This window comes from Littorina saxatilis, linkage group LG5 (assembly GCF_037325665.1).
Source record: "Littorina saxatilis isolate snail1 linkage group LG5, US_GU_Lsax_2.0, whole genome shotgun sequence".
Taxonomy (NCBI): Eukaryota; Metazoa; Mollusca; class Gastropoda; order Littorinimorpha; family Littorinidae; genus Littorina; species Littorina saxatilis.
The window spans coordinates 2,527,076-2,551,718 of record NC_090249.1 but is presented as its reverse complement, the minus strand read 5'-3'; the positions used below and the strand labels follow the sequence as shown (position 1 = coordinate 2,551,718).

General features: G+C 40.0%; 1 protein-coding gene and 3 long non-coding RNA genes across 4 annotated transcripts in view; 2 read left to right on the top strand and 2 right to left on the bottom strand.

Annotated features, from left to right (window-relative positions):
* LOC138966072 (uncharacterized) overlaps window positions 1-2,112 on the bottom strand; it is a 34,977-nt gene extending 32,865 nt beyond the window's left edge. The window contains exon 1 of the long non-coding RNA XR_011455591.1: window positions 1,562-2,112. This is a non-coding gene — a long non-coding RNA (uncharacterized lncRNA). The remainder of the gene's footprint in view (window positions 1-1,561) is intronic.
* Window positions 2,113-2,733: 621 nt separating this feature from the next.
* Window positions 2,734-7,095, top strand: LOC138966071 (uncharacterized). The gene is made up of 3 exons (XR_011455590.1): window positions 2,734-3,019; window positions 3,883-4,054; window positions 6,668-7,095. It is a non-coding gene; the product is annotated as an uncharacterized lncRNA (long non-coding RNA).
* Window positions 5,850-9,647, bottom strand: LOC138966070 (uncharacterized). Its single transcript, XR_011455589.1, has 3 exons — window positions 9,490-9,647; window positions 8,743-8,819; window positions 5,850-6,747 (listed from the first exon to the last, which is right to left on the bottom strand). It is a non-coding gene; the product is annotated as an uncharacterized lncRNA (long non-coding RNA).
* Window positions 9,648-18,118: 8,471 nt separating this feature from the next.
* Window positions 18,119-24,643, top strand: LOC138966069 (uncharacterized). The gene is made up of 5 exons (XM_070338158.1): window positions 18,119-18,249; window positions 20,199-20,312; window positions 22,677-22,887; window positions 23,249-23,305; window positions 24,169-24,643. Exons 1-5 carry the CDS (start codon window positions 18,247-18,249, stop codon window positions 24,225-24,227), a joined length of 444 nt encoding a protein of 147 aa, XP_070194259.1. The 5' UTR covers window positions 18,119-18,246; the 3' UTR covers window positions 24,228-24,643.

Here is a 24,643-nt window from a genome sequence, read left to right as displayed (position 1 = left end):
CTCTATCTCCCTCTCGCTCTCTCTCTCTCTCTCGCGCGCTCGCTCTCTCTCTCTTTCTCTCTCTCGCGCTCTCTCTCTCGCGCTCTCTCTCTCTCGCTCTCTCTCTCGCTCTCTCTCTCGCTCTCTCTTTCGCTCTCTCCCTCTCGCTCGCTCTCGCTCTCTCTCTCTCTCTCTCGCGTGCAAGCTTTTTATGAATGTACCAACCATGACACCTAACGACATGATTTACAGTGAACTTGGCCGTTATCCACTTCACATTGAGTCCGCTGCAAAGTGCATTTAATATTGGTTCCGCTTACTTAAGCAGCCGGACGTTAGATTTTCTAAGATGGCATACTTGTCCCTATTGAATATGCATGAAAGGGGCCATGACAACTGGGTCACACGTGTTAAGTCTTTGTTGTGTGAGCTTGGTTTTGGCCTTGTGTGGCAATTTGGAAGCCTGGCAGATGAGAGACTATTCCTGCGCACCTTCAAAGAACGATTAAGTGAAAACTTTTGTCTGAAATGGCTCAATCATACGTCACAAAGTCCTCGCTTTGAACTTTACCACAGTCACAAAAGTCTGATCGGACGAGAACATTATTTAGACTTTATAAAAGTGAATATCTACAAGACAGCTCTCAGCAGGTTCAGACTTGGCGTCTCTCCATTCAGTGCACACAGGCAACGTTTTTCGCATTCGGAAGCAAGCCGGCTATGCCCTTTTTGTACAAATAAAACTGAGGATGAAATACATGTTGTCTTTGTGTGCCCAGTGTATCAGGCTATTAGAACCAGATATATTGGCATACCGGTTGACTCTCCATGCGAACTCCAACTGTGTGAACTGTTGAAAGGTAGCGACGAAACAAAAGGCGTAAGTTTTGCTAAATATCTATTCCTGGCTTGGAGCGAGGCAGAAGAGACTTGATGTTTGATTCGTGACATGAAAAATGTACCCCTCGGTATTACCGTTACCAGAAAGCTTTCATGGTTGATACACTGTTTGCTACGATGTATATATCTATATTGTGAGGTGACTATATTAGCAAGCAACTGCCAAAAATATTTAACACCATGTATATACATTTGATTCGATAACGTGAAATGCTGATTTTGTACATTTTCTCTTTTTTTTACCATTGTAAAAACCAAATCACTGGTTACACAATTAAACAATCCAATCCAATCTCTCTCTCTCTTGCGCTCTCTCTCTCTCTCTATCTCCCACTCGCTCTCTCTCTCGCGCTCTCTCTCTCTCTCTCTCTCTCTCTCTCCCTCTCGCTCACTCCCTCTCTCTCTCCCTCTCTCTCTCTCCCCCTCTCGCTCTCTCTCTCGCGCTCTCTCTCTCTCTCTCTCGCGCTCTCTCTCTCTCCGTCTCCCCCCCTCTCTCTCTCTCTCCCTCTCTCTCTCTCTCTCGCGCTCTCTCTCGCGCTTTCTCGCTCTCTCTCTCGCGCTTTCTCGCTCTCTCTCTCTCTCTCTCTCTCTCTCTCTCTCTCTCTCTCTCTCTCTCTCTCTCTCTCTCTCTCTCTCTCTCTCTCTCTCTCGCTCTCTCTCTTTCCCTCTTGTGGTTACTCACGGAGGGTTTCCAGTGATCGGGGTCAAGTCGAGCGTCCCGTTGTCAGAAGTACACTTGCAAGGACCATCCTGAGTACACTGGGACAAGGCTGAATTGGCTTGAAACACCATCAGCACCGACAAAACTACGAGACAATGCTTACAAAGCTTCAATTTCATTTTGGCACCTTACACACAAAGTGTTGCCCCTCTCAACATTCGAAAATTCTTTTGAAGTAGTGTTGAATGTTTTTTTTTACATGACAAGCACACACGTGAACAAATCTTTGTTTGCTTCACGAAAATGAAAATCTTGTTCTCGTCAATTTCAAAGACGTAGGTTTTAGTGGATTGATTAGCAGAGCAAGCCCCACAAAAATGTCACGAAGGCCACAAACGCAATCTTACTCGAGGATGCACTCACTCACATGATTGACTCTGAAATGCTGTATCACCCTTAAAGGTGCCATGCGACTTTTGAAAGAACGATACTGCGATAAAGGTCTTGAAAACTCGAAAAGGAACACAGATCATCGTCGTTATTATAAGGCCAAATAAAAAATATACGTTGGTTTAGGGTCACCCGACCGACCCTATGTTTTACCTCCGACCCTGCAACTTTATTTTCATTTCTAAAATTGCGAACCATACCGAGACTAAGGGCAGTAACCGCCTTTGAAATCGACTAAATTTGAACAAATAATTTTAAAAAGTCGACCTACCGACCCTATCTTTTTTGGATCACGTTACCCGAAACCAACATATATTGTTGTTTGGCCTAATTATAATGACCACCAATAACACCGTTTTTCTTCTTCACCACCGCGTTCGTTTTCTACCTCTCCCAATCATTATAAAAATGCTTTAAATCCCGTCAAACATAAGCTCATTACGTCTCTCAGCTAAGATTCTGTCTATAAGAGATCCCATAACCAAAGGGAAGTAATCGCTCTTTATGCCTTCGACATGCGTAATAGAGTAAGCGAGAGTTGTACGGAACCTTTTCTCCTGGCACCTGAGAGAATAAGAAGCATTGAAATGAACAAGCGACTTTCATCCTCAAGATTATACTCTGTGTGTCTATAAGAGTTAAGTGCTCTTCGCCTCTAAGTTTCAGTGGAAATAAAGTTACTAAAAACGTATTGCCGATTCGGTCGAATGAAAGACAGAGCCAGTGGTGATTGAGAATTAAACCGAAATAATATAAACGTTTCTTCAGTTTAAAGGGATAGTATCCGCCGGGAAAAGGCCTTCAGATCGCTTTCAAAGCATCACCGTAAGATTCTACGTTACAAATAATGCTACCATCCATGAGGAATAACTTAACTTTGCAAATTCAACAGTTTTGATAGCTAATTAATTGTCGTAACAGATTCCAAGGAAAGAGCACTCTTGTAATGGTTGGGTGATTTCCCTTGTCAAATGTGTCAACAATGGCGTCTTCCTCAGGAAGTTCCTGCGATCATTGTAGTCTGAAAAGGTAAGTGTCATTTTCCAGCTTAAGTTAACGCTGTCTGACAGGAAATAAAGCTTTCAATAGGACAAGTCAGTATCAGTGTACAAGTTGCTCTCAGCAGGACTGCAAATGAATCGATCGATGCGAGTCAAAAAGCCCTGACGAAGATCATGCTCGTACTTTGTTTAGAAGCAGTACTCAGTCAGATTATCTTGGACATATGTGTTGCCTGTTGGTGATCATTTCAAATATATGTCTCTAAAGTTGCGCTTTTACTTATAAGCTTATGCATTTGTTTCAAATTCCATTCATGTCACTGATCGAACACAGGGAACAGTAAACGTGCGAGAGTTCGAAGCAAAGCGCATTCATGTTTCAGACAAATAGAGAGCTCTGAAAATTATGTCTTTTCTCATAATAGTAACCCAAAAGAGAAGAAATTATACTTATCCCTCTGAACAATGTCGAGGATATCAGTGTCTTGTGCATTTGTTGTGTGTGTGTGTGTGTGTGTGTGTGTGTGTGTGAGAGACTTGTATCACTGTGTGTGTGTGTCACTGTGTGCATGAATGTGACTGTGTGTGTGTGTCACTGTGTGCATGAGTGTGATTACGTGTGTGTTTGTGTGTGTGTGTGTGTGTGTGTGTGTGTGTGTGTGTGTATTATGCTTGTGATATAATCACATATATAAATTGTATTTTTGTATACACGTGAAAAAAAGAGTACAAACTACACTGTTGTGTGCGTGAACGTTGTGTGCCAGCTGTCAAAACTCAAGTGAGCTTTTCCTGATTATGATTGAAGTTTGCTACAAATAACTCATTAACTGTAAGGGAGATTGATTAATATATAGTGTATTCTTTTCAAGCATTTGTCTTTATTTTCAGGCTATGGAAGTTTTACATTCAAAACAACAAGCGGCCAAGAAGTGCACATCGAGGCAGGATAGGGAGAGGAATTAGCAGAGGTGTGAGCTAATGCAGAGGCAAGGACTGGTCTTCTCAAACTGAAATTGGTTTGCTGGGCAAGGGGAAGGCTGATCCGAATAACAATTTGAAGGTAAGTGAGGACTAGTTATACTTATAATATTAATAGATACTTTCTCTGTGTGCAGGAGTTAAAAGAAAAAGACATGATGTTAGAGCCAAGGGTAATTTTGTGAATTCCAATACTAGCAATAGAGTGCTATCACAGAAAATGAAGAAATTACATTCATCCAACTGAACAATGTCAAGAAAGTCAGTGCGTGTTGTGTATTTGTTATGTGTGTGTGTTTTAGGAATGTAATGTGTGCAGAAAATAAGTAAAATTGTGTGTAAGTGGGGGTGTAAATTAGTGGTCTGGGTGGCCCAAAAAACAATTTGAAGGTGAATCAGGACTATAGTTATAAGTACTTTCTCTCACCGCTTCCCCCCTCAACCCCCACGCCTCCTCCAAACTCAATCATTCCAGTAAGTACCTTTTTATTCTGCAAGATTTGTGAGGTCGAAGACTTTGTTACAAGGTATACTAAACAATGACTAACGGTGAGGTTTTTAGGTCTCAGTCACAAATTACATTACCGGTGCTTTTTATATTTAGTCAAGTTTTGACTAAATATTTTAACATCGAGGGGGAATCGAAACGAGGGTCGTGGTGTATGTGCGTGTGTCTGTGTGTCTGTGTGTGTGTGTGTGTGTGTGTAGAGCGATTCAGACTAAACTACTGGACCGATCTTTATGAAATTTGACATGAGAGTTCCTGGGTATGAAATCCCCGAACGTTTTTTTCATGTTTTTGATAAATGTCTTTGATGACGTCATATCCGGCTTTTCGTGAAAGTTGAGGCGGCACTGTCACGCCCTCATTTTTCAACCAAATTGGTTGAAATTTTGGTCAAGTAATCTTCGACGAAGCCCGGACTTCGGTATTGCATTTCAGCTTGGTGGCTTAAAAATTAATTAATGATTTTGGTCATTAAAAATCGGAAAATTGTAAAAAAAAATAAAAATTTATAAAACGATCCAAATTTACGTTTATCTTATTCTCCATCATTTGCTGATTCCAAAAACATATAAATATGTTATATTCGGATTAAAAACAAGCTCTGAAAATTAAATATATAAAAATTATTATCAAAATTAAATTGTCCAAATGAATTTAAAAACACTTTCATCTTATTCCTTGTCGGTTCCTGATTCCAAAAACATATAGATATGATATGTTTCGATTAAAAACACGCTCAGAAAGTTAAAACAAAGAGAGGTACAGAAAAGCGTGCTATCCTTCTTAGCGCAACTACTACCCCGCTACGAGTATACGGTCTTGCTGAAAAATGGCGTTGCGTTCAGTTTCATTCTGTGAGTTCGACAGCTACTTGACTAAATATTGTATTTTCGCTTTACGCGACTTGTTTTTCATTCTAGGGAATGTGTGTATTTCCTGGTTTAAAAAAATATTGAAAAAGAATGAAAATTCAGCTTCAGCATCCTGATTTTGTCAAGATATTTTGTGCAGTTAAATTTCAGTACCCACAACCTTTTAGTGTCTCATAAAGGGAAATAAATGAACAGTCCTCACAATTGGGGTGCTGTACCGTGAACCCCCCTTTTAAAAACCTTTACAATTCAAGATCTCCCCTATATTTAGACCTTGCTTTTCAGATTTTCTGGTCATAACCTATGCAAATTCACCTTCATTTTAAGACTTCCTGCTTTTTAATACCTGTATTTATCAGATTTTGGGAGATCGTAAAAGGGGGTTCCACTGTAATATGAATTCTGTTTTAGCTACACCTGTATGCTGTTTGTAAAGAAGGATATTTTACAGATTGAGGGGATCATTTCTGCCTCCATAATGATCGTTATGATCTGACACATTGGCTAACAGATTCCATGATCATGCTGTTATGTAGGAAGTCATAATAATGATGTGTAGGTTTTTGAATTGTGTCTGCTTTGCAGTTCAAATAGATGTCTGCCTTCCTGTTCAATTTTTTTTTTAAACAAGACAATCCCTGAAGCACATTTTCCAACCACATGTCAAACAGCAGTTCTGCTTAGCTTGAAACATCAGTATTGAATAATTATATCAAATTGACCTTTTTGCGGTTGAGCACTTGACAGATGCTGCTACAATACCTCTTGTAGAGAAAAATTTTAGAGATACAGTGGAGCCCTTTTAAGATATATATATATATATATATATATATATATATATACAGCAAACTCAATCAAAGAAAAGCAGAATGTCTTAGAATAGAGGTTATAAACAGGAATCTGAGAAAGTAGCGTCTTTTAAGACAAATGTTGTGTTTTTTTAAAGGGGGCAAAGTTAGGGTTTCACTGTACAATGCAATGGTAAACTGGGCATTCATTCCAAGTAGCTAAAGATGTGTGACACTTTTGCTCGTCAGGAGCACTAGAACACGTCACATTTTCACACTTGTCAGTGTGTCAGAATGCTAAAAATCTGGAAAGCCAATGCCCACAGGTATATCCCATCCCCCCTCTCCCACCCACCACCACCTTTTACTCACACTTGCAATCCATTACGTACATGAATAGATTACAAACACTCTTCTGTAACTCTTTATTTTCACACTTTTTCTTGCATTTGGTTAATTTTTTCAACCCTTTTCGAAGTTTGAATTAAGTGTCTTCACTTATGGGTGATTTTCTGTTTATGCTCCAGGACTTCAAGGCACTGGTGCTTGATGACAGCAGGCTCCTACTGGCCCCACACACAAAGAAGAGATTGAAGATGCCCTGGTCCTGGAAGAAGAAGAGGGAAAGATCAATAAAGCCAAACGATACGCATCATTCAGAGTTATATTGAGGAAAGATATTGGCTATTCGGGTGAAGGTGTAAGAGTTGCCATGTGCAGTTGCTGTGTATGGGTCATAGGAATGACATTATAGATCCAACTGGCCAGTACACTGACTTTCTTCCTTGTTGCCTGCATTGGAGTACATTGTGGTGTTAAACAAAGTGCGTTTCTGTGTGGGTTGGTTTACACATGCTCTGTCACATTCCATATTAGACGGCCAGCTGAGACTACAAAATAGTGCATGTTTGTACATTAAAAAAACAATTAAAAGGAATTCTAACCAGAACCAATCGATACATAAATGTTATTTGTATTTTTGACCAAAATATGACATTTTACACACACCTTGACAGTCCTTGTTCACCTTGAGGAACACTGACTGTCTCAATCTGTGTAAAATGTCATAATTTGTTCAAAAATACAAATAATGTATATTGTTTTTTGCTTTTTTAATGTACTGTAATCTACCTTGTAAGCGCCGTTAGTACCTAGTAAACGCCCACCCCCAACATTTGGATCAGTGTTTGAACATATATGTTGTGTGTGTGGGTTTTGTTTTTATTATGTGCACAGTTCTGCACCTTGTAGAGACATTTTCATTCTAGAGAACGCTGACAGACAGCTATATATTTATTTATTTCATGTCTCGGCACTGGAGTATCTCTGGATAGCCCCTCAAAAAGAAGACGAGGGAGGGTCTTCTGAAGTTGAAGAGGTCTGCTTTCAGTGATTTACAGGGAGCATGTGAAACGACCAGTGTTTGATAACACCATTTCCCTCTGAAAGATTTTAGCTTTCTAAAATAAACTTACCCCTTTCTTCGTCACATCAATGTCTTGGATCAGTATCAATGACTGACAAAATGACTATTCATTTTGTGTTTTTTAGGATGTGTGTACATTCACTCTCACTGAATGAATTTTTGTGTTTGGTTTTTAGTGTTTTTTCTTTCTGTTTAGACACTTGCATATCAAGCGAAAGATACATACATTTGTGCATGGAAACAGCTGACATGAGCATTAAAGTCTGGGGAAGAGTCCTGAAAGTGTATTGATTAATGCGTTGAATTCACAGGTCTAGTAAAACTTGTGCAAAACAAATATATACATGTGTTGAAAAGTGCTCGAATTCCAAGAATAGTTTCATGTGTAGCACCTTTGAACTGTGCAGAGGATGTGTGCCTGTGGATTTGAGATCTACATGGAATAAAATAGACACTGTTCTTGACAATTGAGTATGTTTTTGTGTGCGCATGTTGTTTGGTTTATTGATAATAATTGACTTTTGGTCAAGATGTAACCATAAATTTCTGTAGCAAAGATGCAATGATAAAAATAGACAGAATATGATCAAATAATAAGACACTGGGCTGCAAATTGCTTTTAATTTTCATTGTATTTATCTGTAAACTGATCATGATTTCCATGGCATGATTAATGCAGTGGAACCTCCCTTCTATGACCCCCCAATTTAAAACTCCCTTCTTTTTAAGACCTTGTTTTCTCACATTTTCTGTTCATAACCTCTGTAAAATTACCCCCATTTTAAGACTCGTTCTTTTTTTAGACTCGATTTTCTCAGATTGTTTGAGGTCGTAAAAGGGGGGTGCCACTATAGTAATAATGCATCTTCAGAAATTGAACACAGGTGCTGCAGGTTTTTTTATAACCATGAAGAAGAAAAATACTGTTTCAAAACTTTGACAGTGTCTTATCCTCAAACGTACACCTTTTTAAAGAATCCATAACTTTTAATCACTCAACAAAATTGCATGCAGCTCAAGTGAACCAGAAATGGGGAACAATTGGCCACACTCAAGGAATCGGTTCTTGGCAACTTTTCTGTCGGTCGCGCAGCCTGAGAGAGACATGACAGAGATAGTCACTCAAGATAAAAGATAAGCTTGACTTACATCAGAATTATGAACATTTAAACTCACCTTGAGCTTTGTCCGAAATATTTTAAACCATTATTGCCACACATTGCAAGAATGTTTGATGTCCGGGTGCTTTTCCCCTGAAAATTAAAAAAAATTGATTTAGTAATTATAGCAACATATAAACCACTAAGTGTAAACCACAGTTCTACAGCAACATCAGTTCTGAACATGAAGCTTTCAACATGCACAGCGACACTTAAAAATGGCAGTTAAAAAAGAAAGGATGAATGAGATTCTGCCGCATTTAGTGTTTGCTTCAATGAACGCTGTCCGAGGAAGAATGTGTTCTTCGTTAAAAAGTTACCCTTTCACAAAGCCTTACAATAAGCTTCAATCATAGTTTTTCCTGCAAAATCACAACATTAAAAACTTTAGGCACAGAAAAACTCATACCGCTGACAATATAAAATGTCAGTTATAAATAACATTTTCTGTTGCACTACATCCAAAGACTGTGCTGACTGACCAATACTTTTTCCATCTCAAAACAATGTTTAGGGGGATTACCTACTCTGTCTGTCTGTCACAGTGTCAGTCTCCAGTCATATACAGTGCACCACAGGAGCTTGTACCCAACCGCCAGTTGATCATTATTTAGTCCTGCATGTACGCCCTTACTAGGCTAGCGAATGCGTAGTCTGTAGTTGTAAGACTGTAGGGATGAAGGAGTAAAATAATAATGATCGACCGGCACTTTGATACAAGCTCCTGTGCAGTGCACAGACACCGCCACACAGTGACACACACCGTGGCGTGTCCGTGTTCAAACCAAAACTGGACTCAATCGACCCTGCACACTACACGTTCGTGCACTCGCTTGATGGATGCTTCATTCGCTCAACACACCAGCAGACACACAGACAAAACGGCAGCAACATTTGTCTAGGTCTGTCCAAAGTCTAGACAACACTTGCTTTACTTACAAATCCCGGCAGCAGAGAGCTCTGCGTCGTGGGTAGTCATGCAGCGCACACCGCCACACGATGGTAACACTCATGCAGTTCAATCCAACTTTCCCACTTAGTCCAGGCATATTAGAGAACAACGTTGAAGTGACAATGACTAGGTTTAAAATGTCCCTTATCAGAAAGTTCAACCTCAGTCCTTTGATGTTTATTAAACACATTTTCATATAAAGTTGGCGCTTCATACGGAAAAATGGCTTTGAAATTGACCCAAATCCTTCTTTGGGCTCTGTAAATGTCGTTTGGGGGTATGGTTGTAAAATGGTATCTACTGGTCACCCCAATGTATAAACTGAAAACTCTTTCTGCACCAGAACACGCAGAAAGGATTGTATCTGCCTGATGTCTGATGCTTTTCAAAATCCCCAACCACTAACACCTTCAAAACGGACTTTAACTGACACTGTTGTTTTTCCCTATATAATCCTTACTATTTTTCCGAGACGTCGTCGTGTTGTGTATTTAGCTTGCCACAACCTCATACATGGTCCTAAAAGTTAAAGTTGAAGAAAATACTAAAGATAAATGAAAAAGCTGACGCAGTGTCATTCGCACCGTGAATCCCCCCATGGGAACATACTAAAGTCTGGTTCCAAATAGGCTCAATTTCCTTCTATTTCTTTGTATTTCTGCCTCGTAGGGGTAGGGGTGTTCAAACCAAAGGCACCTTTAAACCAAAATTCAAATCACACATCTTACAATACTAAGACACTCAGCAGTAAAAGGGTGTCTGCTGGTAAAAAATTCCAAACAATCCTAAAAGTACTTCACTACTAAAAGTGCTTTTAAAAAGAGCCGTTATTTTTCCCTCTATATTCAGTATTGTGTTTTCTGCGAACATGTAGTCTATTTAGATGGTTGTCGTGTGCACTTGAGTTGCTAAAGCGTTTTCAGTTGGGCATATGTCGAAAAGCAAAGAATTAGCCCTTTGAAAACCATCAGAACTGTCACACAAAAATAACATTTACCTATCTCACCAACTGACCAAACATAGGGCTTTTCCTTATGTATTATGTATTGTCGTGTTTTTTGTAGCATACTTGTGAAAACAGCCACCACTGTTGTAAATGATACTTTAAAGAGCATTATTTCATTTTTACAGTTGAAGGACAACCTGGACTGCCGTATATTACAGCTGTTTTACAATCAGCCAAAATTTTCTTAACAAACGTATGTTAAGAACAACTCCCATAGTGAAATTGAAGGAAAACAAATTGAAAATCCCCCTGCCATAGAGGAGCTAAAGAATCAACAATAAACGACTGCATGGATAGCTTGATGCACGAATGCATTGCGGACATGTTTGTCTCCAACCAAGAGAAAGTTCCAAAAAATCCCTTTTGTGCTTCTTATTATACAGTGACGTCAAAGACAGCCTTTTCTGCTGTTCATACATTCAGGGGTTATGGTTACACTAAACGACGTAGTTGTAGCCATACTGCCATCCAGATTTATTTTTTCCTTGCGAGCAGTCACAGGGTGTTTGTGCTGTCTGCCAACCGTTAGATGACCCCGCCCAAGTCTGTTAAGGGACCGTTTGACCGTTATAGAACGCGTCTTTTTGATTTTTTGGCACAGTTGGAAACGGTTGATTTTTATCCCTACCATTGTTTCCAAACATTATATAGGAATGTTTTGTGAACAACGGATAATAGCCGCTACTCGCATGTGTAGCAAAAGTGAGCGTACATACTCACCCTGGTCGTCCAGCCGTTGTCCGTTGCCCGTCTTTATCTGTCTGTACTGAACATTACCTTTGGATATTTCTCCAACGCTATGAAGTGAAGAAACACCAAATGTTGCAAAATGTTGTATGACCCCAAGAGCTCAAAAAAGATACTTGAGAACCTTGACCTTACCTTAAGGTCAAGGTCACAGGGAGAATGAATGTGGTCTAAAAACTGCAAAATTTCACATTGTGCCAGTTTTCTGGAAAACAAATTAAAAACAGCGGGCTTAGTTTTGTATGGTATACAAGAAAAAGAAAGCCTTATCTTCTGATACCATTTTGGTTGACCTCGCTTCAATGTCAAGGTCAGAGGAGCCCTTCAAAGTTGAATTGTAGACATATTTTGATGTGAGCTTGCCCCTTTAACTTTACTATGGACGATATCTCTTACAAACTTAAACACTGAGTGGGCCTTTGTTAGAATTTCATAGTGATCCACATCTGGCCACATGTCGTCAGTGTCAAGGTCACATTGACCCCTATCAAAAATGTGACCAAGACGGGGAAAGAAATCACTATTTAAAAGTGACCATGTGTCTTGATAAAAAGTGTTAAAAAGCACCATTATCCTTTGTATAATTATGTTGAATTACTGGTCTTATGTTCAGTGACCTTGGCCCTTGACTTTGGGTCAAGGTCATATGTATTTTCGTAAGAGAAATGTGTAAAACAATTTGTATCGAATGATGCTATTGACAGTTTCAATTGTTTGACCTTGAATTTCGAGGTCACATAAAGGTGAAAGTCATGTAAAGGATACAGTTAGCATGTTTCAATGTATATTTTATGAACCAGCTGTAAGACAAGTCCTACGGGCCTAACGCTTTCTTGCATTGAAATGCCTTTTCTCTTTTGCCTTCTTCTACGGTACCCCTTGGTTATAGAGGATCCAGCTCTGTATACTTGGTTTTACTAAGTGCCTGTCTATAACAGCGAAGGGTGAATGTCGTAAACCAACTCACTGCGCACAACTTGCTTCAAGGTCAAGGTCACAGGGGACATAAAATAATGTTGTTCAAAAACAGTAAATTTTCACATTTTCACAATTTTCTCCCACGTTATTGAGAATGACGACCTTAGCTACAAGTGTTATTTAGGTCAAAGCAAGCCCTATCTATTGATACCAGTTTGGTTGACCTTGCTTCAAGGTCAAGGTCACAGGGGACCTTCAAAGTTGGATTGTATACATGTTTTGAAGTGACCTTGACCCTGAACTATGAAAAAAATCTTTCAAACTTCATAATTGTGTGGGCACATGTTATATACTGATATTGAGCCACATTTAGTCACATATCATCAAGGTCAAGGTCACTTTGCCCCTTATGAAATGTGACTGAAACGGGCAATTGAATCACTAAAAGTGACAATGTCTCTTTGTAGAAAGTGCCAATAAGTATGTTTATGCTTCCTATGTCTTGAATTGATAGCCTTGTGATGTGTGACCTTTGATGATCTTGACCTTGGCCAAAGGTCATGTGTAATTTGGTAGGAAAAATCTGTAAACCAGTTCTAATAGTGTACAATGTCCTTGCCAGCTTCAGTTGTTAGACCTTCACCTTCAAGGTCACCTGAAGGTCAAGGTCACTTTAAGACAAAGGTCAAGCATGAGAGTCGCATGGGCTTTGCTTTGTTAAGATTTTTTACCAAGAGACATGGATTTCTTTACCCGGCTTGGTCACATTTTTCATAGGGGTCAATGTGACCTTGACCCTAACGATATGTGACCAGATGTGGCTCACTATGAAATTCTAACAAACGCCCCACTCAGTGTTTAAGTTTGTAAGAGATATCGTCCATAGTAAAGTTAAAGGGGCAAGCTCACATCAAAATATGTCTACAATTCAACTTTGAAGGGCTCCTCTGACCTTGACATTGAAGCGAGGTCAACCAAAATGGTATCAGAAGATAAGGCTTTCTTTTTCTTGTATACCATACAAAACTAAGCCCGCTGTTTTTAATTTGTTTTCCAGAAAACTGGCACAATGTGAAATTTTGCAGTTTTTAGACCACATTCATTCTCCCTGTGACCTTGACCTTAAGGTAAGGTCAAGGTTCTCAAGTATCTTTTTTGAGCTCTTGGGGTCATACAACATTTTGCAACATTTGGTGTTTCTTCACTTCATAGCGTTGGAGAAATATCCAAAGGTAATGTTCAGTACAGACAGATAAAGACGGGCAACGGACAACGGCTGGACGACCAGGGTGAGTATGTACGCTCACTTTTGCTACACATGCGAGTAGCGGCTATTATCCGTTGTTCACAAAACATTCCTATATAATGTTTGGAAACAATGGTAGGGATAAAAATCAACCGTTTCCAACTGTGCCAAAAAATCAAAAAGACGCGTTCTATAACGGTCAAACGGTCCCTTAACAGACTTGGGCGGGGTCATCTAACGGTTGGCAGACAGCACAAACACCCTGTGACTGCTCGCAAGGAAAAAATAAATCTGGATGGCAGTATGGCTACAACTACGTCGTTTAGTGTAACCATAACCCCTGAATGTATGAACAGCAGAAAAGGCTGTCTTTGACGTCACTGTATAATAAGAAGCACAAAAGGGATTTTTTGGAACTTTCTCTTGGTTGGAGACAAACATGTCCGCAATGCATTCGTGCATCAAGCTATCCATGCAGTCGTTTATTGTTGATTCTTTAGCTCCTCTATGGCAGGGGGATTTTCAATTTGTTTTCCTTCAATTTCACTATGGGAGTTGTTCTTAACATACGTTTGTTAAGAAAATTTTGGCTGATTGTAAAACAGCTGTAATATACGGCAGTCCAGGTTGTCCTTCAACTGTAAAAATGAAATAATGCTCTTTAAAGTATCATTTACAACAGTGGTGGCTGTTTTCACAAGTATGCTACAAAAAACACGACAATACATAATACATAAGGAAAAGCCCTATGTTTGGTCAGTTGGTGAGATAGGTAAATGTTATTTTTGTGTGACAGTTCTGATGGTTTTCAAAGGGCTAATTCTTTGCTTTTCGACATATGCCCAACTGAAAACGCTTTAGCAACTCAAGTGCACACGACAACCATCTAAATAGACTACATGTTCGCAGAAAACACAATACTGAATATAGAGGGAAAAATAACGGCTCTTTTTAAAAGCACTTTTAGTAGTGAAGTACTTTTAGGATTGTTTGGAATTTTTTACCAGCAGACACCCTTTTACTGCTGAGTGTCTTAGTATTGTAAGATGTGTGATTTGAATTTTGGTTTAAAGGTGCCTTTGGTTTGAACACCCCTACCCCTACGAGGCAGAAATACAAAGAAATAGAAGGAAATTGAGCCTATTTGGAACCAGACTTTAGTATGTTCCCATGGGGGGATTCACGGTGCGAATGACACTGCGTCAGCTTTTTCATTTATCTTTAGTATTTTCTTCAACTTTAACTTTTAGGACCATGTATGAGGTTGTGGCAAGCTAAATACACAACACGACGACGTCTCGGAAAAATAGTAAGGATTATATAGGGAAAAACAACAGTGTCAGTTAAAGTCCGTTTTGAAGGTGTTAGTGGTTGGGGATTTTGAAAAGCATCAGACATCAGGCAGATACAATCCTTTCTGCGTGTTCTGGTGCAGAAAGAGTTTTCAGTTTATACATTGGGGTGACCAGTAGATACCATTTTACAACCATACCCCCAAACGACATTTACAGAGCCCAAAGAAGGATTTGGGTCAATTTCAAAGCCATTTTTCCGTATGAAGCGCCAACTTTATATGAAAATGTGTTTAATAAACATCAAAGGACTGAGGTTGAACTTTCTGATAAGGGACATTTTAAACCTAGTCATTGTCACTTCAACGTTCCCTTCACTAAAGTGGCTAAGATGCCTGGACTAACTGCTTGCCGCGTGTTGATAACTTTGCATTTTGTGCGTCGAGCATGACGTTCTCGTGATTCTGTGTCGTTCCCAGTCAGTCTGCTGCTTTCTGAACCACCTTGAGTCGATTTCTTACATCCCATCCGCCATTGTTTTGGGTCGTCATGAAAACGGCACGCTCGCGACGAAAACCAGTCTATGACGGCCAATTTTAATCTTCAAATGGTGGAGAGCAGTCGTCAATTTAATCATGTTTAATTAATTATTTAGCATACTTGTGGTGCTTTATTGAGCAAACCGGGCCAGGTGCGTCTTAATTAAGGTACACTAGATTCCCCAAATTCTTCAAATCGGCCGAATTCGACAAAAAAAACACTCCAAAATGGCGGCGTGGACACTATATGTTTAATAGTATTGATTTTGGCTTTAGAAAGTCTTTCAGAGGTTCTCAGCATGTCCTGCGCTTATTCTAAGCTGTGTCTCAGATCTTGCTGTTGTTGATTTTGTATATCGCTGTTTGTTTATTTTACTGTGTGTCTAGCTTTGTGATTCGTTTGTTTGTTCTTAGATAGTTTGTTAAAGTTTGTTTGCTAACTGTCGATGGATGCAGAAGTTCTCCTTTAAAAGAGATAGCTGTGTACCTATATACACGAAATACTGAGCTACATGAAACAAACGTCGCCAATCGTGTCAGTGAAGATAACGTGTCAATGACTACCCCAGGCACTGAATGCTAAACTTACCGATAACGAAACACTAACCTTACCTTGGTCTCTTACCTACGAGGTTCAAAAACAACTGATACGGTCTAATCACAGGCACAGTGGCCTTTATATCTTGTGAAATAAAGTTCATTACGATATATTACTAATCAAAAGTGTTTTAATAGTTTTTATTGTTTATCTTTTTACATTTAGTCAAGTTTTGAAGTTATGTCACACCATAATCTAACTTCCGTCTCACATCAACGTGACTTCTGGTCTTTCTTGTGTAATGTTAGCTGACGACACCAGTCTGAAAAAGAGTATCTACGGCATGCACGACAACAACAATTTAGTGTGGCCATGCATTACTTGTACGGTACGTGATTTTGGCTTCTAGTGGGATTCGAGTAGTCCCTCTCCAGAAAAAAAAACCTGCTCGTTTGTATGCTTGTGCCACAACCCTCGTATGCGAAACAAATGATGTAAATTAATTTGATCTTTCTGTGATTCGCAGGGCCAATAAGCAAGCTGACGCGACCAATTTAACTTGAAACCGGCCAGATGAAATCACAAACACTAACAGAGATAAAACTGTAATCGGAAACTGTAAGGGAGCGAACTAAATGTTCTAACAGGAAAAAAAGAGACTTTTTACCTTAATGTTTAGCATCCTGGATCAGGCAGCGACCAGCTGTCTAAATAATTATTCATTGTGAATATACCAAACCTGGTTATTGTTGTGTTTTTGTGTGTGTAAAGAAACCAATACTTCATATATTAAATAACGATCAATTTGAATTGTGGTGTGTGTGCGTGTGTGTGTGTGTGTGTGTGTATGTGTGTGCCCGTGTGTGTGTGTGTGTGTGTGTGTGTGTGTGTGTGTGTATATAAATATGTGTGTGTGTGTGTGTGTATGTGTGTGTGTGTGTGTGTGTGTGTGTGTGTGTGTGTGTGTGTGTGTGTGTGTTATCTGACACCTTCATTATTTTTTCATTCTCATGTTAATTTTCATCAGCAGCAACAGAGTCGATGTCGCGCTACCAAGGTGTATGCGTGTTTAGGTGTTATCAGCCACCAGCACTTATGGAAGAATGACCGAGGTCCTTTACGTGCCACAGTGGTGACATGGGGTGGAACATGGATGACGTTTCTGAGTCTGCACATAAAGTAGACCCGTGTCCGTTTCGGCCCGTATTCGAACCTGCGACCCTAGGCATAAGTCTAGTGCTCTACCAATTGAGCTACCGGGACCCCGGAACTTATGTTTCAACCCTCGTAATAACTGAAGCGGATGTAAACGCAATCTTATACATTTCATCACGAGACGAATCCATCGACAAGTATGTTAACACCATGTCATTAATATATATTTGTCACCTTTTGGTATGAACAAGAATCAATGGTGGTAATCAACAATATGTGTTGTGTAGCTGTCAAACGCACGTTCTGAATGATACCATCTGTTTAACGTTTTAGCTGCATTTCACACGTTTGATCATGGCCCTAATATTGGATATTTTCCCTCTCTTTCTCTATCTATCGCACTCACACACACACACACACACACACACACACCCACACACCCCCCACACACACACACACTCACACACACACACACACACACACACACACACACACACACACACACACACACATTAGCCCACTGTCCCATTGTTGGGACGCTGAATGAAATCCAATGCTGACATTAACATTGACTTTTCAAATTTCTTTTCTTAATGCAACAAAATACGGTCATGTTAAATTGTTCTCCTAAAATTAATATACCTATGAAAAAGACACTTCATATCACAGTATGTATGATCATAATGTATTATCTGTGAAAGACGGCTTTAGGGCCCCCTGGACTCGCTGGACCCTCCAAAACTCCGCGGATGGGGGTCCCTGCACCCTCTTACAGTTGAAAGTGGGGGTCCCGGGACCCCCTAGCTGGAGCGTAGCCCTGGGTACACACACACACCCATCCGTTAACACTCCGAGTCATGTCATATGTCTGCGTATAGTGCTTATGAAGCAGCCAATATGACAATAATTATTCTGCACTTAGGCGGATGCAATGTATCTGCACCTGGAAATCTTCACACCTTCAGATGAACACGGATAAATCACCACCAAGTTATCAAACTGCGCATTTATTTGCCACCTTTCGGGTATAAAAGGATGCAGACTTTTGCCTTAAACTGCATCTCCACCGGAAGAGCACACATCTCAGCGTTTTCAAGGTACAGCACTGAACGACAGACTTCGCCACGATGGTAAGTATTGGGGTATTGTGATCATTTCAAACAGCAACAATTTTGTTATTTTTAAATTTGTATTTTACATTTTTGTAATTAATTATCATTCGTACTTCCTTACGAGGCTCGCGGAACCAAGACACATTGGGTAACACAGCTATTAAAGCCCTACTCCGCCTCACAGGAGGTTTATAGAACGATGACAACTTTCACTTAATCAACAATGCAATACAAACTTTATGGATCACACTCGCAAAAGGATTTAACAACATTAAATGACACAGATCACTTCAATGGCTATTCAAAACGCGTAAACTACACACCGGTTTTCGTGGTTTGTTCAACACCCGAGCCATCGGGGCCCCGTGTGACCCACTTGTTAATGTTTTTTCCTATTTTTGTTATAATTGTATACATGATCAATTGAGTCATTTTCAGTTTTAAGACTACTCTATATCTGAAATAGCATGCTATTGTATACCTCTGCATCTGAAGACAACAACACTTGACTATAAGTGAAGCAATCAGAGTTGCGGCATCTTCAAAGAAACTGTAGGGGTTTGCGGAAACTCGGTCTGCTTGGGCAATGGTAAGATGCAGCTTATTTGATGTGATGGCAACCCTGTCTCGGAAGTACGTACGTTTGTATGCGCGCAATACTCAATCTACACTAGCACAGTAACAAACGTCATTACAAGTTCAAAATCTCAATCGACCAGCATATTAAAAAGGGAAAAGTGGTATTGTTTTCGGTACCCTGCTTTCCCGTCTTCAAATGAAAAGAGCTGCATTTTATACGCACCAGTCAACTCAGTCACCTTCCTCCCTTGACATACATCCGGGCTCCCTTCTTTCAAATTTTCAAAACTTCGAACTGTACTGACTTTGTCTTGACGATACAATAACTATTTCGTGTTTTAACCATGTTTGTATCACAAACTGTCAATTTATTATTTAGATTTTAAAAAAAATAAGGTCCAGCGCCATAACGAGGCATCCAATTCACAAGGGTCTATCGGCACAAAAGGAACTCTTTGAAAAATGTCTCACTCTCAACAGAAAGCAGCCAGAATGTTCCCGAGCGGTAATCGTTCAAATGGAAGTATGTTTGTACTGTCTGTAAAAGCTCGGGAAGCTCTGTGATCAGAAACCGATAGTTTACGGGATGCGGAGTGGGCATTTAACACTCGTCAAAGCATGCAGCAGTTACATTTTATTGATGGGGAAATATCCGTCTTACAATTAAACTCAAGCCGAATTGATTGTCGATTTTGTTTCTGGTTATTCCCAGTTTTTAATGAATAGATAACGACAATCCCCGCTTTATGGCATTCTATCGAACCTTTTTTTATAAAACAAATTTACCACAGTGGGAATTTGTTCATGAATTGACTTTGTAAATGCAATTTACTTCATCAAAACTAATTCCTACTTTGCACAGACAGATCCAGGCTGTGAACTTGTGACATGTGACCCAGTGGAGGTACGGTCGTATTCCATGTCAAACAATGCCATATGTTGGTCCAAACTACCAATAGCGCACTAGATTACGTATCATGTCTTACGTCTGTCTCGTGTTTCAGATGACCAAGACATTCCTGGTACTGCTGATCGTCTGTCTCGTGTTTCAGATGACCAAGACATTCCTGGTACTGCTGATCGTCTGTCTCGTGTTTCAGATGACCAAGACATTCCTGGTACTGCTGATCGTCTGTCTCGTGTTTCAGATGACCAAGACATTCCTGGTACTACTGATCGTCTGTCTCGTGTTTCAGATGACCAAGACATTCCTGGTACTGCTGATCGTCTGTCTCGTGTTTCAGATGACCAAGACATTCCTGGTACTACTGATCGTCTGTCTCGTGTTTCAGATGACCAAGACATTCCTGGTACTGCTGATCGTCTGTCTCGTGTTTCAGATGACCAAGACATTCCTGGTACTACTGATCGTCTGTCTCGTGTTTCAGATGACCAAGACATTCCTGGTACTGCTGATCGTCTGTGCCGTGCTTGTGGCTGACTCTGACTGTTGGAGGCGAAGACGGCGACGAAGAGGGGGGTTCCTTCGAAGGGTTGCACGGGTATGTAAATACCCTGCAACAGTCACTGAAAACTGAAGTGTTCCACTTTTGAACATACATGTTGTAACCAGTTGTGAACACTGTGTGATGAACTAAACTTGGCCAACAAATTATTGCAACAACTTTCGGAGACTGTATACAGTACCAAAGACGATGATCGATAATTTTTCTTGTGCGTTCCCATCTCCAGCAAATGTAAACCAGCACTCAGATCTGCCTGAAACTTTGTCGACGATTGCCTCAACCATTTTTTCTTAGCATGCAAAGTCACGATTGTTTGTCCTTAAACCCTGAGTTAATACGAATATTTGTTTAGGTCTTTCGGAAACGTTGCGTCATAAGACACTTTTAGTATACACGTTCACCAAAATCAACACAGATTTTGGTCAGCCCATTAGTCACAACTTCTGAAATTTCTAAAGCAATTCATCAAAAATGGCCGCAAAACGTGCCTTTTTTGGCCTCTGAAACGGTTAACCCCTACCGCCTTTGTCAAAAGGCTACACAAAGACTAGAGAAGTAAGGTGCATCAAACAAATTGCTTTGAACTGGAAATTGAATGGCGTTTCTAACGGTAGTCAGAAGTATTTGGTAAGTGCACATTCTGATTTTGTGCAGATTTTAAAACACGGGGCTATGGTTTTTGTCAGGTCGATTTTAGGGGTGACCTTGTTTGACAGGCTGTAACGGGATGCCTATACAAATTACCACTGATCGGACAAATGATATAAACGGTGGACATAATTACCTTTTCCAGCATATAAAGTTGAACTAAAATGGATTGCGTTTTACCGCTTTTGTTAGCGTGCGAAAGTTGTTGCAATGATTTTTTTTGGCCAAGTTTTATATGATTTACTAGAAAAGGACACACATGGTAAGCACTATTAATTGTTTGCCATTTACGCTACTTTTGCTGGTATTTTGTTTGTTTGTTTGTTTGCTTAACGCCCAGCCGACCACGAAGAGCCATATCAGGGCGGTGCTGCTTTGACATTTAACGTGCGCCACACACAAGACAGAAGTCGCAGCACAGGCGTCTCACCCAGTCACATTATTCTGACACCGGACCAACCAGTCCTAGCACTAACCCCATAATGCCAGACGCCAGGCGGAGCAGCCACTAGATTGCCAATTTTAAAGTCTTAGGTATGACCCGGCCGGGGTTCGAACCCACGACCTCCCGATCACGGGGCGGACGCCTTACCACTAGGCCAACCGTGCCGGTCTTTTGCTGGTAGAATCATGTAGTGTTCACTAGTGGTTACAAAAGGTGTGTTCAAAAGTGGAACGCTTCTGTTTACAGTGATGTCTGTATGCGTGTGAAGCGATGTATTTTAAGAGCAGTCAAGCCTTACTGATGTATTGCATAGACAATGAACACTCTCGTGTTCTATGTCTGTCTGCCTGTCTGTCTGACTCTGTGCTTGTCTGTCTGTCTGTCAGCTTGACTCTGTGATAGTCTGGATGTCCTTCAGTTAAATTCTCTATCTGCCTGTCTGTCTGTCTCAGTGATAGCCTGTAGGTCATTTAGTTAGATTGATTGTCTATCTGTCTACCTGTAATCCTGCCTGTGTTTAAATGTGTTTGTCTGTTTATGCGTTTGTTTGTTTGTTTGTTGGTTGGTTGGTTGGTTGTTCTGTCGCTCATGAAACAAAAACGAAACCTATCGGCCTTAGTCTCTTTTAATTTTCGTACATCGTGTACGAGCAAGATTCAACAACCGTGCATGCATGCACATACGTACATTAACATACATTTTTATAATTGTGAAACATGTTGTCATTCGTTGCAAGAGGTATACAAAGTTAAATTGACAAAAAGGTTGATAGGGGTCAAAAAATTGATGTCGTAAAGTCCTGTCCCTGTTGCAGTTTGTAGCGAGCGGTGTCAAGAGTGATATAGTCGGAAAGTTAGTAAAGTCGGCAGTGTATCCATAAGATTTGTATTGTTGTTTAAATGAAGATTTGGTGTCGTATTCTTTTAAAGGTCCGCGTACTTGTTACAATACTCTAGGATATACAGTAGGATATGCGCCGAAATGGCTGCGATCTGCTGGCCGATGTGAATGCGTGATGTATTGTGTAAAATAATTCCATCTCACACGGCATAAATAAATCCCTGCGCCTTGAATATGTGCGCGATATAAATTGCATAAAATAACATTTAAAAAAGAATTAAAAATAAATCCCTGCGCTTAGAACTGTACCCACGGATTGCGCGCGATATAAGCCTCATATTGATTGATTGATTACAATACGTGGCGAGCGGTGTCAAGAGCTTTGTGGCCAGAAAGTTGGTGGAGTGGTAGTAGGCGGTCAAAGAATTGGTGTTGTATGCCTTTAAATGTCTCTGTCTCTGTAACAGATCGTGAAGAGCTATGTGGCCGGAAAAGTGGTGGGGGCGGCAGTGGGGTCAATTGGCAAGCGTGACGCGCTGTGTGCTGACCTACTGACCCCTGAGCAGGCGAAACAACTAGCCACTGACCTGCAGAACACATGTGCTGCCATTCCGGTCAACCTGGCCGCAGATGGTCTTAACTTTGATGAGATCAAGGGCATTTTCACGGACAGCGATGGTAAGAATTGAATAAGTAAATTACCAGATGAGCGATTTTGTATTCACCGGCGTTCGCCTAGGTCCGGAACGATTTGCGTTGACCGTAAATCACCGAAAATGTATTACTTGCCATTTACTTGACGGTAGAACTAGGCTGTAGACTGTTTAGAAGTAAAAATAATCAAATGAGCAATTTTTTCACCGAATTGTGACAGAATTTTCAACGATACGTTTTGTCACATAATTGTCTGAAATCTATGGCCGTTTTGACAGTGCATGTTAAGTGGAATGTTCAACAACTTATAGTTATATGGTCATATATTCACACTCCAGGTTGGGCATTTTCTCATCGTATGAATGAAGTACTTGTTTATTTTCAGTTGATGGAGATGGAAAACTGCTAGCGGCCGAGTTAGCAGACTTTTCTGCTGCAATCCGTGAGCATTTTATTTTTCGTTGTTGTTGGTGTTTTTGTTGTAGTTTATGCTGGTGTTTGATGTTGTTGTTGTTGTTGTCGTTTGTGTTGTTTTATCTGCGTTACAATGTTGTGATTTCTTTATCCTCAACTGACGAACAGTTTCTGAAGAACCGTCTTTATTTTTCTTGAATTATCTTATTATGTGTCTGCCATTGTCCTTTTCTCACTGTCTGTCAGACTGCGTGGTTTTTTCTCAATGTCTTTTCGTCTGTCTTTCTTTCTGGATTGAGTGTGTGTGTGTGTGTGTGTGTGTGGGTGTGTCTGTGTGTGTGTGTGTGTGTGTGTGTGTGTGTGAGTGTGTGTATGTGTGTGTGTGTGTGTGTATGTGTGAGTGTGTGTGTGTGTGTGTTTGTGTGTGTGTGTGTGTGTGTGTGTGTGTGTGTGTGTGTGGGTGGGTGTGTTTGTGTGCTTTTTTGTGTAAGTACGTGCGTGAGTGTTTGTCTTTCTGCCTGATATATGAATTTGTTTTTTGCGCTTCCAAAAACCTCAACCTATCAACCGACATACTAACTCACAAATTAACCCCTTTACTATCCAAAACAGAATATGCATCTTACTTTCGTAAAAACTCAATTCACATACAAAAGTACAGACAAACAGACAGAGAGACAGACAGGCAGACAGACAGGCAGACAGACAGGCAGACAGACAGACAGACAGAAATATCACAACCCCAAACAAATATATCAAGGAACAACACAAACATGTCACACAAATATAAATAAAACACATTGGCAGTTTAACACAAACAAAGGTAGGGTGGGAGGAGACAAAGTAAAACATTGTATGACTATCTCATTTATTTATTTATTTAATTTGCAGAAACAACAGAAGCCTGCGCAGAGGTAGAGACGGAGGCGGAGAACGAGATCCAAACATAAAACCTTACATCATAATTAACTTGACGATACAGACAGAGAGCGAGATCAAAATAGATACATTCTTTCTTACTTCAAAATAACTTGATTAAAAATAATAAATGATCAGTGCACCACACACAAAAAAACTGTTTCCTTTACAACTCGTCCCTTCTATTAAAAAATATGAGATATATTAAATAAAAAAATAAAAAAATTGAAAACAGCATGTTACAACTTGACCAAAAAGAAAACCAACACAACATATTGCGTTTAAATATATCAAAAGAAAGGGATGAAAGTAGGATTTGCATCATTTACCAAAAGAAAATTAATTTGTTCCATTCAGTAAAAGCGCAACAGATCAATTCATTAGGGGACAAAAGCTGCAATTGGTGTGAATTGTGTGCGATGAAAATCATGCATTAGGCCAACAAAAA

What these genes read in the sequence shown, in the direction of transcription:
- LOC138966069 (XM_070338158.1), top strand. An exon ending in TCCTTCGAAGGGTTGCACGG is followed by an intron (nt 20,313 to 22,676) that starts GTATGTAAATAC and finishes TCTCTGTAACAG; the next exon opens with ATCGTGAAGAGCTATGTGGC. An exon ending in CATTTTCACGGACAGCGATG is followed by an intron (nt 22,888 to 23,248) that starts GTAAGAATTGAA and finishes GTTTATTTTCAG; the next exon opens with TTGATGGAGATGGAAAACTG.